The sequence below is a fragment of the Alosa alosa genome, chromosome 21 (assembly GCF_017589495.1).
Source record: "Alosa alosa isolate M-15738 ecotype Scorff River chromosome 21, AALO_Geno_1.1, whole genome shotgun sequence".
NCBI classification, from domain to species: domain Eukaryota; kingdom Metazoa; phylum Chordata; class Actinopteri; order Clupeiformes; family Clupeidae; genus Alosa; species Alosa alosa.
The window spans coordinates 3,902,131-3,921,698 of record NC_063209.1 but is presented as its reverse complement, the minus strand read 5'-3'; the positions used below and the strand labels follow the sequence as shown (position 1 = coordinate 3,921,698).

Below are 19,568 nucleotides of genomic sequence, written 5' to 3'. Positions count from 1 at the left end.
AGCGAGGCGTTGAATCAGGAACAATCCATACCCCTCCCCTCCTCAGATACATTAGAAACCTAAACGCACGGACTGCTTGCTATAAGCAATGTCAACATGGGCTCTAGATGGAAAAACAGTGGGAATTGCTGTGCATCAGGGATGTTGTCCCTATGTGTTTTAGTCAGCCTGTCGATTTGTTTGTCCAGAGCTGAAGATAGTGCAATGGAGAACATCGTAACAGAGAAGAAGGCTGAGGAAAGCCACAGACAAGACAGTGCCGACCTGCTAATTTTTATCATGCTCCTAACCCTCACAATATTAACCATTTGGCTTTTTAAACACCGTCGGTTTAGATTTTTACATGAAACAGGACTGGCTATGATATATGGTAAGAGGCTGCCTCAGAATGGAGACGTCCGATGTCATTGTTTTGCCACCGTCATGTCCGTCAGTGAAAGCTAGTTAGCTATACCTTGTGTACGTTATTCTGATATGGGAAGGCAGCACCGATAGGTTGTCAGAAGTAAGCTCACTAATCGGAAATAATTGGTGAAGTATTTAATGAACGAGATAACTAGCGTTTGGCACAGCTTTCGAGTCCCTGATTAAGGTCTAGCTGCAGTTATAGCCTTGAGCGCGAATCGTAGGTATTTGTGAGGCTTTCGATTTCAGACTTGAGTTTTAACATTGACCCTGAACGATAGTAAATTAAAGCGCTCGTCTAGTCATTCACAATAAGTCACAAGACACGACAGTAGTTTTTCTGCCCAGTAGTAGGTATGAGCTTATCTGAGGTCGTGTGAACTGCGTATATTTCGCGCAGCTCCGCAGGTGCTAATCAAATTATACCTGTCAATAAACCAGGAGGAACTAGGAGAATTGGTCACCGTTATGTAAATTATTCGAATAAGAATATTCAGAGAGAATAAGAATAAGTCAGAGACTGTCTGCCTAAAAAACGTTTGCCACTGTGTGTATTGATGTAATTCATGGCCTGGTTTGTGATCCACAAGTGCATCTTTTTACATCACTAGGACTATTGGTTGGCGTGGTACTACGATATGGCATTCACGTGCCGCGAGACATGAACAACATCACACTGAGCTGCCATGTAAATGCAAGTCCTGCCACACTGCTGGTTAACGTCAGTGGCAAATTCTACGAGTACACCCTGAAAGGCGAGATCAGTGGCAAAGAGATAGATGATGTGCAGGACAATGAGATGCTTCGCAAGGTATGCATAAGAATCGAGCTGTCTTTCATGTCCTTCCTTCCTTATTTGCTCTAGGGACTGACTAATAATGATGCTTGTTCTGTGGCACACACTGTGAGATGTGCAGAAATTGTACATGGTTTTATTATGGTGCAAGATACAGAGGGGTTTGAAGGGGTACACTTGTCTGTGCTCTCTGTGCTTACTCATTGCGCACACACACACACGGAATCAGCTTTAAAACACACTCTCACAGCACGAGTCCCGACTCAATCAATGAATCAATACCTTACACAATCCCTTATACATAATCAACTATTAATGTAGCTATCTGTGATTAAAATTGATAGCAAATGCAAGGAATTCTGGCATTAATTGCGTGTGTGGTCCCAAGTACCCTGGCAGCATTTTCCAACAGTGCACCTTTTAAAGGGACACTATGTTTTGAAATGATTAATCTGTAACAGGCATTTGGCAGAGAGAAGAAACACACAACTTTGTTCAACCTATTTGAAAGGTTTGACAACATTGAAACTAGAGAACAGCCAATTTCTTAGCAATAGTATGGGAGGTCTGTAAGAAGACACCGCTTCATGCAGATAGTCATTGTAGTCATGAAGGATTCTAATGCCTACTGTAAAACTTAGATGGGCACTAAACTGTTTGGGCAGCATTGCATTTGCTTAAAGAATGTATTAAATAGTTAATTTAATCAACAATCCAGCAAAACTACCAATAATATGTAGCATGACAAAAGAAAGTTTAAGAAAGCATTCAGAATTTGGCCCTTTCAGGCCCTGAGCAGGGCTTTCCTTTTCCGTAATTTACATGACTTAAATCAGTCTTCATACAACAAGGGCATATGAATCGTCAGCCTTGTGACTGCCATTCTCATGTAGTGACCTACCTTCAGGTGTCTCATGATTCACACTCTCATTTCCCCTTTCAGGTGACCTTTGATCCCGAGGTGTTCTTCAACATTCTCCTGCCTCCTATAATATTCCATGCTGGTTACAGCTTAAAGAGGGTAGGTAGGAGCTTTACTCAAACCAGTGGACTGTTGATTGTTTTATTACCACTTCAGTGACAAGAATTGATTTGATTGACTCTATTCCTGTGGCTTTCCAGAGACACTTCTTCAGGAACATGGGCTCCATCTTGGCCTATGCATTTCTTGGAACGGTGATCTCGTGTTTCATCATTGGGTGAGTGAATTCTGGGGTGCGCTCGCTCGCGGGCTGACCGACTGAAAGTGACGCAAGTGTGTGTGAACAGGCTCTGACCTGTGCTTGCGCTCCTTCCTGCCAGGCTGTTGATGTACGGCTGTGTGACGCTGATGAAGCAGATCGGGCAGTTGGGTGGGGACTTCTTCTTCACAGACTGCCTCTTCTTCGGAGCCATCGTCTCCGCCACGGACCCAGGTATGACGCCCACACTGGCCAGCTAAACAGTCATCATGCTCAGACATTAGAGTTTGTGAAGTCAAATGACAGAGATGGATTTTATAACTCATTTTAGGGTGATTTTTAGAATTAAAGTAGCCATTTTGAAAGTTTATGTCTATGTTTAAGTCTTAACACACAGTAGAAATTAGTATTATTATTATTATTATTATTAATGTTTATTTGATATGGACATAGCAATTACATTGGACAAACCAGATGCATTGTTTGAGTGTTTTTAGCACAGGTGCTAATTCGCACCCATTACATGCTGCATCGTGTGACCCATTCTCCTAGTTCCTCCTGGTTTATTGACCGGTATAATTCGATGTAGCATGCATGTAATCCGCACACATTACATGCTGTTTCAGCATCACTGCACACAAAACCCAGATGTGCATTGGTTGATGGGGACTCCCCTAATCTCTTCCTCTAGTGACAGTCCTGGCCATCTTCAATGAGCTCCAGGTGGATGTGGACCTGTACGCGCTGCTGTTCGGCGAGAGCGTTCTTAATGATGCTGTAGCAGTAGTCCTTTCCTCGTGAGTACTCCTCCATCTCAACATGTAGACGATATCCAGCGTCGCAGCAGACTAAGGATGTTTGTACACACTGCACTATTTGGGCTCAGTCCCGTTTCACAGAGATGGGGCTTGTGACTCGTTCCATAGAGCCTAATTATCAGTGAGTGGCCTGACATTTCCCTGTAATTTGCTTGTAGTGGAATTAAAGGCCAGACAAAATGATAACATGATGGCCAGATAAAATGGAACATAATGACACACTTGGTCTTTGTTTAGAGGAAAGTTACAGAATGGTTGAAACCCCCACATATACATACACATGCATTCTCTTCCTCATTCTCTCTCTCTCTCTCTCTCTCTCTCTCTCTCTCTCTCTCTCCCCCTCTCCCTCTCTCCCTCTCTACTCATACATATACACATACACATTCTAATAACAGAGGTTTACAAGTATGCAGCTGTGGTTTTAAAACTTTGTATAATTACTTGTGAGTAACCCATTAACAATGCCAGAGTGGAATGCTTGGATTGTACTTGTACTGACCCTAACGGCTGATTTCGTCCTTCCCCCGGGCATCTCCTTCTCCAGAATTCTAATTTATTACGGGAGACACAGTGGGGTGGCGGTACGCCACGGCCACGGAGCTGCACCCCAGTGGGTAGAGGGCGTCACCAACGCCACAGCCAGGCCCCTCAACGGGTGCTGCCCCAGTAGTGCTTAGCTTGCCAGCTCGTTGAGTGGAACCCCCCCCCCATGAGTGCATCGCCCAGGTCTTGTCCCAGGCCATGCAGAGCCAATCACCCTCAGGCCTGCCTCAGAGCAGGGTTGCCAGTTTTCCCCCCTTTTACACATTATTCATGATACTCATTGGCTACTCATTAGTTCTGCTGCTGGATGATGACTAGGCTTGCATGTCAGATGAGAGCAGCTATGCGGCTGAGCTGCAGAGTGGGGCTGGCCTGAGGTGATTTGCTGACTGGTTTGGACTAGAGTGTGTTTCTTTACTGCCTTCTGAGGACTATGGGCCGAATTCTCCCATTCGCGTGTAAGTCCTTTTTTACGCGCTTCCAGTTATGCGCATTCTCCTATTCCCGCTTTCTGTCAAACCCACAGCTCACAAGTTTGAAATCAAGGTGGCCTTATGAAAGAGGTGTGATTTTTTTAAAAACCGAACCAGAGTGATCGATCCACCACCTGGTTAAGTCTTTGATTTTGAAAACGTAAGCAAGGTGGACTGAATAGCGAATGGCATACAGTAAAATGATGTGTCATCACATAGTGGCGAATTCTCCCATTTGTGCGTAAAACGCACGTAAGCCCTTTTTTTACGCGCTTCAGTTACGCACTTTTCAGTTAGGCACTTTTCAGTTACACGCGTTCTCCCATTCCCACTTCTGTCACACACAGCGTGATTTATTTAAAATAGAACCAGACTGATCCACCACCTCGTTAATTTAGGTTGATATAAAAACGTGGAACGTGGACTTTCTTATTGACCTTCTGAATGTCATTTAAATCTAGAAAGAACACAGGACCAGTCTTTGATTTTGAAAACGTAAGCATGGTAAACTGAATAGCAGTAAACAGTAAAGTGGTGTGGCATCACATAGCCTAACAAAGAATTGACTTAATGAAGTTTCCCTTTTGCTCTGAGGCTTATTTATAAAGAGTCAAGACATGCTGTATAGATTCATCATTTAAAACTCACTATTGAGAAAGAATGTTTCAATGGCAGCTGCTTCTAATAATATCAATGTATCTATGCTAACAAAGCTGTAGACTGACCTGCAGTTGTAGTTTTGAATACAGTAGAGAGACTGGCATAACAAAACCAGCCTCCATTACAAACCAATCAGAGACAGGAGAATATAAACGATGCTGCTCGAAAATAGTGCAGGCGTCTGTGTAAATTTATGCAAAAGATGCACAGTCGTAAGCTCCAATATCCAAAGGGGGTGATTATAACAGGGTTTTCCCTATTTAACAATGTAGCCTCATGGATAAGGTAATGTTGGGAAATATGCCACCTTGGGACACTGTAATGGGGAAAAACATAAAGCATATAAAGCACCAAATTTGATACTGTAATGTTAATTTGTAACATCATGTGTAACCTACATGTATATAGAACTAGGCCTACTGCCGACATTGAGCAACATCATCCCAAAACGCGTAACTCCCTCCATCGTACTTAAATGACAGATTTAAATGAAGGGGAGAATTAGTGCAGACTGAAAAGCACTTAGTTACGCGCTTTTTTTGACTTACGCACCCTTACCCACATGAGAGAACTTGCCCCTTTATGCTGTGATCTGACTGCTCTACTCTAGAAACCATTTTGTTTTCAACAGGTCTTTCTAGTTCCTCTTGGGCTCTCCCACAAGCAAATAACTTCCACAGAAAGAATCTCTTACATTTCACTGTGGCAGTGTGGGGGATTAACCCTCTCCTCTACCTAGCTATCGTCTCTGCACCTTGACCTTTTCACAAACCTACATCTGATTTGGAAACCGCTTTTAACAGAATTTCCTCCAGTCTTTGATTTGATAAAGAGTTCAATAGTTGTAGGAAGAAGGAACTTAGATAATGCATTGATTTCAGGTGTTCTACCTCTGCCCATTTTGAACTTCCTTAGCTGTTCAAACTCTATAGTTGTTTTGTCAGATAAGGTAGCAGAGATTCCCTTGGCAGATGTCCCATAGAATCCCATATTGATTGTCAAGACTACACCAGTAGAAGTTTTGTTGTTTGTGCTTTTGTTGACAAGAAACAACAACAACCCCAGCTTTACAAATGTGCACAGTTACTGTAAGTAGAAACCTAGCATCAGGGCTCGAATTATCTTTTTGTCTTTAAGGGGGTGTCTCTATCAAGTTGGTACATCCCGGCTCATAGCCTAAAGGCCATACAATTAAATAGCCTAGGCGCGAGTGGCGCTTTTGGCAGTATGCGCACGGTAGGCCTAGGCTATAACTTGACACACGCACAAACCAGACAGAGATTTTTCATTGAAATTGATTCCTTTTAATTAATTTCAATATATTATTGATTGCAATAGTCCATATTTCATTTCAATTTCAAAATACAAAGGCAGAGGCTAAACGATTTAGTCTGAGTGTCATTTTCAATTTTTACAACATAACTCATTTGAACCAGACCACCTCAGATAGGCTATCCTCAGTGTCAAACACAATAATGCATGTAGTCTTTAACTTATACACAGGGACAATGCACTAACTGGTAGAAATTAATAAAGCCATTGCAGCCAAACCATGTTCTGGTATTATAGGCTAATGCACACATAGTGATATTAACAACTGGGTGTTCAGTCGTCTCGTGTGTTGAACCGTGGAAATAAATAGACGAACAATTTTGATTGAAAATTGAATATTCCGCCATCAGAGATTGCTAACAGGTGTTTCAAGATATCTGGGAACTCTGAATGGCAGAGGATAGCTACAGATCAATTCACACAATCATTGAAGTATGGGCCATAAGCAAAGAGGATTTTTTAGCACGTATCAAACCATCTGGGCTAGCCCAATGAACGCCTATGTAAATAGATAAAACACTCGCATCAAAGCATTTGACAGCACTCGCATCGCAGCAACTTCCTTGGACTTGCGAGTGCTGTCAAATCGATCGTATGTGGTTTGCTCATATAGTCTAGTGGTGTGGTGGTGAAGTGCAGTCATGCTGCGTTTAAGAGCGTAAGGTAGGTCTACGTCCGGTGGTAGCCTATATTTTAATTTAACGTCTTTAATGGTAAGAGATCGCACAGGGATGGATGATGAGCGTTGTTTAAGATTAAATTACAATGCTAGACACCTTCAAATATGAGAGACCCCCTCAGATTTTTGACTTTGTTGTTTTCATGGGAGCCAGTCCTCACTCTAAGGGAGCTCGGCTCCCTCTGGCTCCCACGTAATTCGAGCACTGCCTAGCATGTGGTAACTTCAGACCATGGCTTTGAGTTCCAAAGGCACCATAAATGAGAAAGTGGGCCGCCTCAGTCTGTTTCACACTGAAAGTGCATGGGGTTTGCTGTGGATTGGTCTCCCTTGTTTCCTGTTCACTATGGTACAGTATGTTACAGTAGCTATGACATCCTCATCACAGCCTCTGCTGAAGTTAACCCTTAGGCAGATAAATGTAGATGTAAAATGTCTTGTGCCCTTTGAAGGCAGGTGTATTCATCTCAGCAATTACTTTAGCAATATAGCATTTAGCATATAGTTTCATGTACATAATACATCAGCAGCAATGTGCCAATTTTACATGGCTTTATTTGCTAGGATGTGTAGTGGTTGTTTAGGAGTATCCCCAAAACATAATTCTTGCATAATAACATATTAACATAAAACATAGATCTTAGATAATATGTCCATGCTTTGCTAAGTTGTGACTGTCTCGTGTCTCCTGTGTGCTTGCCCGTGTCCCTGTGGGGTTTTGTGCACAGGTCCATAGTGGCCTACCAGCCTCAGGGGGACAACACCCACACGTTCGAGGCCATGGCCATGGTCAAGTCCTTCGGGGTGTTCCTGGGAGTCTTCAGCGGCTCCTTTGCTCTCGGGATGGCTACTGGAGTCATGACGGCACTGATATCCTTGACACAAGACAAACAATTTTTAAATCAAAATTGATATCAAATCACGTTTAAACAGTTAAGATGAGCGAATATGCCAGTAAAGCCAGGTATTAGCATTTGCTCATTGGGCAGATATTTTCATGTTTCGATTGGCAAATGCAGCAGAGTTACCTAGAGAATTTTGGTTGTGTAGGTGTCTCCACAGCTAACTGACTCAGTTTGACCCTTGACTTCTCCTCCTCCACGTCACCAAATTCACCAAGCTGCGGGACTTCTCGCTGCTGGAGACGGCCCTCTTCTTCCTCATGTCCTGGAGCACATTCCTGCTGGCCGAGGCCTGCGGCTTCACAGGTCACTTTCCCTTCAGCATGGCCACTCATCCTCTACTTCTGCACAGAGAACTAGAACAAATGATTTAACTGAGACAAAACATTTGTATATGTAAATAAATACTCACACACTTACTACCAGAAAACAATGCAAAAAAACATGACACCACCACCCTAAGCCCAGAGCTGAGTTTGGTAATGAGCCAAGAGGAAGACTTAAGTTTCCTGTTCAGCCCGGTCCTCAGTAATGGTTGTATGTTGTTGCCCTGTTCCCCTTTCTGTTGACAGGTGTGGTAGCTGTGCTGTTCTGTGGAATCACCCAAGCTCATTACACCTATAACAATCTCTCACCTGAGTCTCAGGACAGGACCAAACAGGTGAGATCCCACACTGTTCCTCCCCTGCATGGAAAGAGTTCAATCTTGTACACCATTCCCATTCCTGTCTCAGTCTTTGCGCATCAGCATGTTTGGGCAAGGAAGGCACATTTGTGGAGGGAGGATAATGAATGTACAGTAAATGTTCCTCTTCTGTTGATCATTTGTGTCCTTGTATGTTATGTATGGATTTGAGTAGAATTCAACTCTGTAATTGTCTGCATAATGTTTTGCTCAGTGTTGGTCTGCATACATAGAAATCTAACAGTGATTATAACTCACTGAGCTCACATTCAGAGCTCCCTTAGGCAAGCATCATATGGTCTCAGGCAGATTTAACTGAAGGAAATTAACTCAATGTAAGCTCTAACAGAGAATCAACTTTTGATGTGTTCTGCTTATTTCTTTGCAGTTGTTTGAGCTCCTTAACTTCCTGGCGGAGAACTTCATCTTCTCCTACATGGGGCTCACGCTGTTCACCTTCCAGAACCACGTCTTCAACCCCATTTTCATCATCGGAGCTTTCGTATCCTTCCCATGGCCCTGTGGGCATGCTTCATTGGGACTTATAGTGGCAGAAGTTGTACGATGCTGTTTTGTAAACCTACAGTGTACTTCCATGTTACTGCACCCCTAAAGAAAGGCTTTAAAATGGCGTTGTCTGGAGGACCCTTAGGGGATTTGTGTTTGAAATGGAGATGTGAATGGTCCTCAGTTAGACTGCTGCAGAAATGTCTAAGAATACACTAGCACTGCAGTACCCAGGCCCTGATGTTGAGTGACATGTAGCGGTCACCATCCGAACATTGCCAACATTGTGTTTCCTATGGGGTAGAACCCTCCAGAATAACTCCCTTATGAAGGGAGACACTGGCTGAGCAGGAAGGACAGAGAGTCATAGTTTGGGTGGAGAGCAGGCTCTGGCAGCTGCCTGGGTTCACTTCCCCTTTTTTGGGGTTTTTCCTTAACTGCCCCCCCCTTCCTCCCCCCTCACACACAGCTGGCTACTTTTCTGGGCAGAGCAGCCAACATCTACCCCCTCTCCTTCCTGCTCAACTTGGGCCGCAGAAACAAGATCAGCTCCAACTTCCAGCACATGATGATGTTTGCCGGTATGTACACAAGAAAAATAACCACTCTACATGCTCTGTACTTTGTCCTTAGAGCTGCGTATATAAGCCAACAAAAACTAGCCTTTTCTCCCTGACTTTGGAACAAGCGCTATGAGACACTCTTGAGTTTCCTTTTCACATCCATTTCCAATGTACAGAAATTCAAACAAGCTAACACCTCCTTAGATCAAGTATTTATGAAGTATGACCGGGTGTTGAGACTTCACTGGGGTAACAAATCCCAAAGTGTCTGCTTCCAGAGGCCGCTAGTTGTTTTGGTGTGGGAATGGACACCCCGCGGTGGTTGTCTTGGTGGGAAAGGGAGCCTGTTTGAAATATTAAAGAGTCTGTTCTCGCTCAGGGCTGCGCGGTGCCATGACCTTTGCCCTGTCCATCCGCGACACGGCCACCTACGCACGGCGGATGATGTTCTCCACCACGCTGCTGGTGGTCTTCTTCACTGTGTGGGTGTGCGGAGGAGGAACCACACAGATGCTGTCCTGCCAGCGCATACGGTCAGTAAGCCACTCGCACCGGCCTCAGTGTGGTCCAGTCACTTCTCTCTGCTAACGCATCCCAGATGAACATGGCTAGTGGCTAAGTGAAAATTTAACATGGCATCATGACATTTTAGTTTTGAGAAGGGCACTACAGATCTTCCTCAGCTATTTCAGGCTTTGGAGGAAAACCCAGTTGTGTGTGGTTTGGTATCAGTAGAACTAAGCCTCCATATGTTGTCTTAACAAAAGTATCTTCTCTTTTAAATCCATAGTGTTGGTGTGGATCCGGACCAAGAGCACTCAGTAAGTTTATCCAACAGTTTCATGGAGTTTAACATACATTGAATACCCACTGTACTGTATTTCTTACCATCATGCGAAGGTGGCAGTCCTTCACTGGTCTTCATCATGTCTGCAGATTGGTCCTGATGGCATAGAGCGGCGCAGCACTAAGCATGAGAGTGCCTGGCTCTTCAGGATCTGGTACAACTTCGACCACAAGTATCCTTAATGACTGGCAATCCACCTACACACACTGACAGCCTTTTGAACATATTATGGTTTGAATATATTATATGTTTTTAAAGTAGTGGGAGGTGATGAATGTTTAATTCAGTTCTAATTCAGTTCAGAATTGGTGTAGTGGTGTGTGCGCTGCTGTGGCGACCTTAACTGCCCGTTCCTCAGCTACATGAAGCCCTTTCTGACCCACAGTGGTCCTCCCCTCACGGCCACCCTGCCAGCCTGCTGTGGGGCCCTCGCCCGCTGCCTCACCAGCCCACAGGCCTACGAGGTGAGGGAGCCCACATATACAGCACACCAAAGGCCTCTGTGGTCAGGGACAGGGCAGGGACTAGTCCAGACTCATATGCCCTTCCTGTGTCCTGATGATTGTCCGTGTTCTGTCTGCAGAATGAGGAGCAGCTGAGGGACGACGACTCTGACCTCATCCTGAATGATGGCGATATCAGCCTGACGTACGGCGACATCACCGTGAGCACGGACGCCAGCGGGGCCCACACCAGCTCCCGGCCGTCAGTGGTGGCGGCCAACTCGGACGAGCTGGACCGGGAGCTGGCGCTGGGTGAACACGAACTGGTGATCCGCGGGACCCGGCTGGTGCTGCCCATGGATGACTCTGAGCCGCCGCTGCCCGGGGATGTCCTGCACCGACGCTCCGGAGCCCTTAGCTGAGCGACGTGGAGCACATTCCAGGGGGCACTCCTCTCTCTCATCCCTCTTTCTCTCTCTCTTTCTCTCTCTCCCTTCCCTACTGCACCCATCCCCTCATCTCACCTCCTCTTCTCTCCTTTATGTTGCTGAGTTTGATCAAGTGGCTGGTTTGATGGCTCTACCTCATTCTTGTTTCTTGTTCTTGTCTCTCTCTCCTGCCATCACTGTTGTGTCAATTATTATTTATTTATCTCTCCTGTTTGCCCTCTCCCTCCAGAGAGTTGCTGCTTCTATCTCTCTCTCTCTCTCTCTCTCTCTCTCTCTCTCTCTCTCTTTATATTTATACTCGGGTGTTACAACCAGACCACGTAGCGTCACCCAAAGCTTTGTCAGAATGGTGGAAGCATGTGTTTGATCTCTCCAAGCAAAAATCACCACCAGAACAAGCTTAGCTGATCTTCTCCCGTCTGTATAGCAAGGTGTAAAATACTGTCGACATGATATGCATGCCTTTTATGTGCGTGCCTGCCTGCGTGCGCGTGCGCGCGTGTGTGTGCGTGTATCGACCATCGTTTAGTTGTTAATGGAGCGAGAGGGATCTTGCGAGGGATCCCATGTGGTATCAGCTCATGTTTCTGATAGGTCTTATGCTGTCTACTGCCTTCTCTGTGCAACAGTTGAATCAGGGGCATGACTGGGGGGCTCTGGGTTTGCTGTGCGGTCACAATCAAGTGCCTGACGAATGTAGGTTTTTCCCTCCCTAAAGAAAATACACTCTTCCCGCCACTAGGGGGCAGCCTTGTATTTCGGTATCGAGTCTCTCCTATCGGAGTGGTTTGGCCAGGAGTGGGCTGTAGGTGATGGCGCTCTCTTAGCCTAGCACAAGTCTTGGATCTTACATATTGACCTTTGACTGTGACTGTGTGAGGGTTTTTACACCTTGTTATATAACCTGATGTCGCTCACAGCACATAGAAGGGCTGTTCTATTTGGAGAATGCTGAATTGGAGGTATAAGTGGCAAATATTGGGGGCCATTTTATTGTCTTTCAGTGTACTAACTTCTAACTTTTGACAGCCTCAAAATATTTTTCTATTCATTTTTTCCATGCAGCAAAAAAAAAAAAGATTAAAATGGCAGATATTAATGAATTTATGAATGTCTGACATTGCTCTGTGTTTGATATTAAGCACCAAAACACTGTACAGAACAAGCAACGTGCTACTAAATCCACTGATGGAACCTGCTTTTTGTAAAGTCCAGTCTGTGCTTTCCTGTGGTTTCCTAGTGGTCCAGCTTTGACCTTTTTGAAGAACAAGCAAAAAGTGATAATGAAACAATGTTTAGGAATTTTGCGTAATAGTCACCCTGATATTATTCTAGAAAACTGAAATGACATATTTGTTTCTGCTTGAAACTACATAAACTTTTTTCCGTTATTGTTTTGCATGAAATGTGTGGAGAAGTCGACTCGTCTTCTATACCAACATGTTTGTGATGTGGAGCAATCAGACTGCTATTGAACTGAGAAGCTGCAGTCACAGACAGTACCAGTGGAAGTCAACCATGTGAGGATGCACACAGGCCTGTGGCTAACCCTCCTTTCAGGAATGCACACATTGGGAACATAAAAAGGGAGCTAGAGTAGCTTCTCTGTGTCAGGATGGTAGATGTCAAGTTAGGGAAATGATCTTTGAAGGCAGTTTTACATTTGCCATATGTACCATTGGGCAAGAAAGACAAAGCATGCAATGTGGTTACAGCCACATGGTTTGCTTGCCAATGGTCAGTCCTCCCATTTTTAGCTGAACGGAAAGACTGATGGTCAAAGCCAAGAGATAACCGAGCCAGAACAACTTCACTGTCTTTCCGTGGTGTAAACAGGGACAGTCTGTCTGTTCACCAGGAGCTAATCTGACTTGGTGGGCGAATTCTGGATACAGCTCCCCATAACAATCGCTAAAGCTTAGCTTCTGTGTACTTTATAGAGCCGAGAGCTAGTGGGCATAAGTTGCAAAAAGAAAATGACCTACAAATATCAAGATTTGTTTTGTTTGTCCTGAGCCGGGAGTCTGCCAGTATCTGTGTATTTCTGCTTAGAGTGTGGATGGAGACATGGTTAATGGCATGGACGTGTGAACGAGAGGTCGATGTGGAGGTGCTGCCAGGCACACTCCTAGACTGAGCAGGCTGTAGTGGCAGACTGGAGCAGGAAGTGTTGATAAGGAATGGCCCAATTGCCAGAGCTGTGACCGAGAGGCAGGGAAGAGGGTGTGGGGGGGCATTCTGGAGAGTGAAGGTTCCACACAGTGTTATCTCCTGCCGTGCAGGAATTTAATGAGTGCGCATGTTAGTGTTTCCTAGTTCCATAAGCATGCCTCTTGACACCACAATGCGATGGATTTGTTTTGTTGTTATTGTTGTTATCATTTGTTTTTGTTTTGTTTGTTTTTATTTTGTTTATTTTTTATTTTGATTCAGGTCATTATGTCCAAATTGAAGGGGAACTGCGGTGTGTGAGCATTGAGGGTGCTCATCTTTTTGCACTTTTTGGGCTTCTTCTGTGACATAATTATGGTCCAGGTTGCTGAAAAAATTATGACAAATGTATGTCTAGTTCTGTAGTATGAGTCTGGTCTACACATGTGACTGTAGAGAGGTAAGGAAGCCAGGGCTTGAGATTATGATCTGATAACTAGAATGGCAGCAGTGTCATGTACACACTGTACAAAATGACACAAAACTGTTTCAGAGATGCACAGGTTTCAGAAATAGGTTGCAGCTAAGATGTCACAACACTGTATTAAGTAAGGAGTTGAGTACTGACAAAAAAGATCCTTGCTTGATTGTGGACTTTCATATAGATTCTGATTCTTCTGTATGTTTAATGTATTTTAAGATGTGTATATTATTGTACTACCATAGAAATCATGGAAAGAATAGAATTGTTTGATTTTATGCCCACAAGGGCCACAATGGAGAGCTAATTGATTTCTACTCAGGCTAAACCCTTTTAGTTGGTCCCTCAGCCTGGTCTCTCTCAACCACAATCAATTAGGAGGAGGAGGAGGAGGAGGAGGATGGCTTTCCCTCCCAGTGGTCTGGGGCTCGGGTCTGCTCCATCCTCTTCCACAGGCACAGCTTAAGTCTGCTTTAGAGCCCGGAACATTCCGACCAGCGCATATCCATTATTAACATAAAGAAAATGAGAATAAATGTGAAACCTGATCCTGTCTAGCTGACCGTTGAGGCTACACGCTGTGCTCCTCCTCTTTTGTTGCAATTGGTTTTTTTTCCTTTCATTGTTTTTTGTTGTTCTTAGAGGGTGACATTTATAATTGGCCAAACGACAGGTCCAAAGTAGCCTGAGGAGAAGATTAAAAAGTGGATGTGCGGTGAGACTGTACGACTCGGTGTTGTAACCAGTACGTAACTGTGTGTTCCCTCACACTCTGTATGGGCTCCGTCCCCCTGTGTTGAAGGTACTTGACTGTTTACATGGATGTACAGTAACTACTCTCATCTGTTCATGTGTGTGCAGTGGTCAATAAACAAAAAGCCTGTGCTTTCGTTTAAAAAACAAAACAAAATGGTGGTGTCTGTTCTTGATTTGTGTCTTGTGACATCATGTCTGGTCCTAGTTTAGCATGTAGCACGCCACTGATTCAGGACATGTGAGGTGGAGGTCTTGGTCTCCCTGGAGCTGGCTTGAGAGAAACACAAGACTTATGTCCTGCATGTGTTTGTGAGACTGATTGTGACTGTAGAAAGCAGTGTGCTTTACACTTATTGGTTGTACCTCACCCAGGTTTCTATCCTCTGTTTTTCCTCTGTTCAGCAGTTCTTTTCCAGAAGCTCATCAGTCACACTGATGGAAGAGATGTGTTCTACTCATCCCTTCATTCAGCTGTTGCTGTAGAGAGTTGATTTTGTCCTCCTCAGACAGAGTTTTGGTGTACAGGCCCATCCAGTGAGAAGCAGGCAGAGGTCTTAACATCATCCACCTTCCCACATCCACTAGAACTCAGAGGTCTTAACATCCTCCACCTTCCCACATCCACTAGAACCCAGAGGTCTTAACATCCTCCACCTTCCCAGACCCACTAAAAAGCATTATCACAACCCCTCAGTTAGGATTGTGATTTGATGACCCTGGCCTTATGGTATATATTGAGGATGATCTAAATCTATCCTAATCATTTTCCAAATACAATAAATAGAAATATAAACTGCACGTACAAAAGCATATTTCAGGGGAATCCGAGAGAAACTACTGATAATCATATATATATATATATATATATATATATATATATATATATATATATATATATATAACAAAACATAACTTTTCTACTTTAGATTGGGTTATGACACATGCTTGCAACTTTTGGGTAGTTGCTGGTTTGTCTGTGTCCAGCAATTCTCCAGGTCAGCCAAAGTGTCAAGGTATGGACTTCATTCTCTCTGATTGAAGCGACTGATTTTTTCCCCTTGACTACGGAAATGGTCTGCCTATCAAGTGAGGGTCATTATTCTCAAGTCGTTTGTAAGCCATACCTCTGAGATCTTGTCAGGGCTGAGGCAAGGAAGAACAATCCAATTGCCATGTGCCTAATATGGTCAGAAGTCTACTCAAGAATGCATGCTTACCAAAACAGCAGAAGGAAGAGTTCTGGACTTACGGCCCCTTCCAACTTGCTTTCCTCCCACTTCAGACACTTTCTCTGAGCTCCACCCCAATGTGTTCGTATAGTGATTCAGCTCCTCCTTTCATACCTAACTGAGTGTGTCTGTGTCTCAGTGAGCATTACATAGGGCTTTATCAGCTAGTCAGCCCCTTCTATTAAGCTACGTTTGGAATGCAAACTGTGGAATCCAAGCCAGGCCAGAGGATCCTTTGACCTGTTCAGAGTGGACAACTCTGAGCCTCCCATGCTATCCCTTAACATCTCCGCATCTTGTGGTTTGGGAAAGTGTCGCCCACTAGATGGACCATTACAAATGTCGAGAGCAGGGTTTGGTTTTCTGTGGGCTCTAGTTATGTAGAAGCCCTTAAATGGTGTTAATTCTGTCATCTCCACAATTCAATCCTTTCATGAGGGTGTTAACAGCCCGTCCAACTTTATTTATGCTGCTCTGCTACACAATCATTTGAGGTCACTTGAACTTCCCCACAACCACATGCTGATTCACAAACTCTTCCACCATTGGTGCATCATATATAGCGAGGTAAGTCACAGGTTTTTGCCTGAAGCATGGGTTATGAAAATGTATCCGTAAGTCCCATAAGGGTTCACCCATCTATGGGTAAAAAGTCAGATTTGAGTGATTTTAGAACTATTCGACCACTTCCCCTGCTGCCATTCCAGTGTTAGATAACATGATGAGATAAATGGCCCTGCTCCTCCGTGGAGTGCCGTGTCAAAATCCCCAGATGTGTTTACAGTAATCTGCCGTGAGACATGGAGCTTGTTTACTGAGACGAAATGGAGATCCTCTTGCAGCAGGCCTTGAGTAACTGCTGAGCGGAGTGTTTGGGATCTGCTCCTTGTCTGCCTTGGTGAGTGCGAGAGAGTGAATGCATCAGTGTGCCACTGCAGGGCTGCCAACCCCCCCGTCATGGCAATAAAGTGGGGACCGTGTTCCCCTTGCATATTTCCTGCCTGATGCTGGAAACCCAGACACCCATAAAACTCAATGGACTCTGACTCCATCATGGCAAAATGAGCCTTTATTTCTAACCATGTCAGCTACATGATATCACCATTTGGGGATGACGGTCACAAAATAAGAACAAGCTGTTTGTTTAAAACATGGCTTTTCAAAAAGTTAATCTTACATGGTTCTGCACATTAAGCAAACACTTGATAATTGAGTTACAGGTGTCAGCCTTCACTGAGGTCTGTTTTGAAAGCACATTGCTCCATTTAATGTGAATTGTGGTTCTGAAAAATGCCTCTTTACTGACGTCACTTATGACTTGATGATGACTATTGCTGGAAGTCTACATTTAATCATTTAGCAGATGCTCAACAACTCTAAAGCTTTTAACCTAGGTTTGAGAACAGATAACATAACTTAATTAGATAACATAATTCTGGAGGAAAAGATCAGGCAGTGTGCCAAGAGACCTGCCCCAATGGGCATTATTGGACCATTAAACCACACAATAATCCAAAACATACAGCCAAACAAGGCAAAAAAATGCCTTGTGAGCACAAGGCCAGAGTGATGGCAAATAATCGTTCCTGAGTGAAAACCCGGATTGCTGTTAAAAAGGTGTGGTCTAGAATCATTGTGGAGACTTGGAGAGGCTTGGTAGATATTATAAGAACCATTTTGAGAGTTGTTAATGCAAATAAAGATGTTTCCATTGATTATTTAAAAAGGGGATGAAGAATTTTGGACTTGCCATTTTCATAAAAAATGCTAAAAAAGATAAAATATTTTTTTTGATTCCATGTTTCTACCACATTGTCTTACAACCTTTTGGCATGTGGCAGTGTCATTTTCAGTCAGAACAAACATATTGGTCAAGAGAAAATTAACATTACAAACATCAATATTTGCCAGGGGTATGAATAATTTTGTTCTTAATTGTATATATAAGCAGAGTTCGGTCAGATTACTTTGAAATGTAATCCATAGGCTACTGACTACAGATTAGGCCTACAATTTTTGTATTCAGTAACATAATCAATAGGACTAGCCTACCCAAAACCCAAAATTTGATTACTTTAGGATTACTATTTACACAACTTGCACACGACATACACATTCTTATTATCCACGGTCTTTAATTCAGATGCGTTGTTGCATATAGGCTACTAAACACTTTTTTTTCCCCGAACAGGTCTATCGTCGACGTCGACGGCTCATCTTGGGTTTTGATTTGAACCTTTTTCTTGTCAAGAAACTACACAGGCAATTGGATGATAGTGACATATAGTGGACAAACGAATGGGCTGCTTGTCAAATTAAAACATTAGTTAGACTATCATAAAAAAGTTGCATTGTTTGCATGATAAAATCTAATCAAATAATCCTCAACAATGTAACTATAATCTGATTGCACATTTTTTTTTATTGTAATCTGGGCAGATTATAGTTACTTGATTTTTGTAATCTGATTACGTAATCCAGATTATGTGTACTCCATTACTACCCAACCCTGTATATTGGTTTATACGGTATATTATAAATTCATGCATGTATGGACACAAATAAAACAATAATATTCTAGGTGTGATATGAAATACACTGCTCATAAAAATTAAGGGAACACTTACAGTTTTCCACAATTGTTAAAGCACATTTTTTGAAACCTTCCACCCTTTTCTACATTCTCAAACTACATTCACAGAATGTCTGACAGTTCTTGCAAAATAAAAAACTCGCCTCAAAAGGTTTATATGCTCAGAACCAAACAGTGTCAGAGTACCGATCCAGTGTATGATTGAAGTGTTCCCTTAATTTTTTTGAGCAGCATACAAAATAGATTGTTGATTTGATTTTTGATGTGAATGCATACTAGTGAGTTATATTCCTTAGTACATTTCCATTCCTTTGGCTCTCCCAGATGCCTTCTTCGGTCCTCTCCTCTTAAGTAGGCCATAGTTTAGGTCAGGGAGTATATGTCCAAGATCACTGAGCAATATTTAATCATGTATGGGCGACGTGTATATCATAATAGTATATAATGATTGTTGGTATAGGCTCTTCTCTATTGTTTCTTAGATTACTCTCAGAGATTATGTCAATGTTAGATGTCAATAATCTTGTGTGTGAAACTAACTTTGTGGTTAACTTTGTGAGTTGAACATGAAGAAGATGATGCTTCATGCTTCACCTGTTTTATTTAAGGGGGAATTTCCACAACAAACCTTTCACAACAACCTTGAGAGGATTCCTAAAGACCACTGAGCCCTAGCACAAGCCCTACCGAGCCCCAGCACACTTACAAGGTCACCACCATAATTCGATACCGTCAGATATATGACGTCACTTTTAATAATGAAGTCAAGTCTACTATTATTATTAATTCTAGGCTACTTGGGCCTTTTCATATTCCTTTTTTTATTTCTTGTTGCTGTCTGTGAAAAGTTCAGTGTGGTTGGATATGTTGGGTAATTAATGATATTAAAAGCCTCGTGGTCTTTTCATAGTATGGTTAACGTGAGCCCTGGATTTATAATGAAAAAAAAGTTTAAATTTGGTCACATAGGCTACCCTAAGCACAGCCCAGACTAGTAAATTCCTGTTTGAAGTCATTGTTGATATGAACGTAACGGGGTTGGATCACGTCCTGGAGTTTTCCTCCCTCTCTC

The 19,568-nt window shown here is 43.2% G+C and overlaps 1 protein-coding gene across 1 annotated transcript; it reads left to right on the top strand.

Annotated features, from left to right (window-relative positions):
- The first annotated feature begins 14 nt into the window (after nucleotides 1-14).
- slc9a6a (solute carrier family 9 member A6a) lies at nucleotides 15-13,735 on the top strand. The gene is made up of 16 exons (XM_048230692.1): nucleotides 15-370; nucleotides 1,017-1,216; nucleotides 2,145-2,222; nucleotides 2,324-2,400; nucleotides 2,504-2,616; nucleotides 3,074-3,179; nucleotides 7,619-7,760; nucleotides 7,993-8,098; nucleotides 8,365-8,453; nucleotides 8,866-8,979; nucleotides 9,454-9,565; nucleotides 9,927-10,080; nucleotides 10,338-10,368; nucleotides 10,484-10,566; nucleotides 10,753-10,858; nucleotides 10,978-13,735. The coding sequence occupies exons 1-16, from the start codon at nucleotides 97-99 to the stop codon at nucleotides 11,257-11,259; spliced, it is 2,067 nt and encodes a 688-aa protein (XP_048086649.1). The 5' UTR covers nucleotides 15-96; the 3' UTR covers nucleotides 11,260-13,735.
- The last annotated feature ends 5,833 nt before the right edge of the window (nucleotides 13,736-19,568 follow it).

Bases quoted from the DNA above. Each gene is read 5' to 3' on its own strand.
- slc9a6a (XM_048230692.1), top strand. From the start codon at position 97: ATGGGCTCTAGATGGAAAAACAGTGGGAATTGCTGTGCATCAGGGATG. The intron at 9,566-9,926 runs GTATGTACACAA...GTTCTCGCTCAG, and splicing joins GCACATGATGATGTTTGCCG to GGCTGCGCGGTGCCATGACC. The intron at 10,859-10,977 runs GTGAGGGAGCCC...TTCTGTCTGCAG, and splicing joins CCAGCCCACAGGCCTACGAG to AATGAGGAGCAGCTGAGGGA.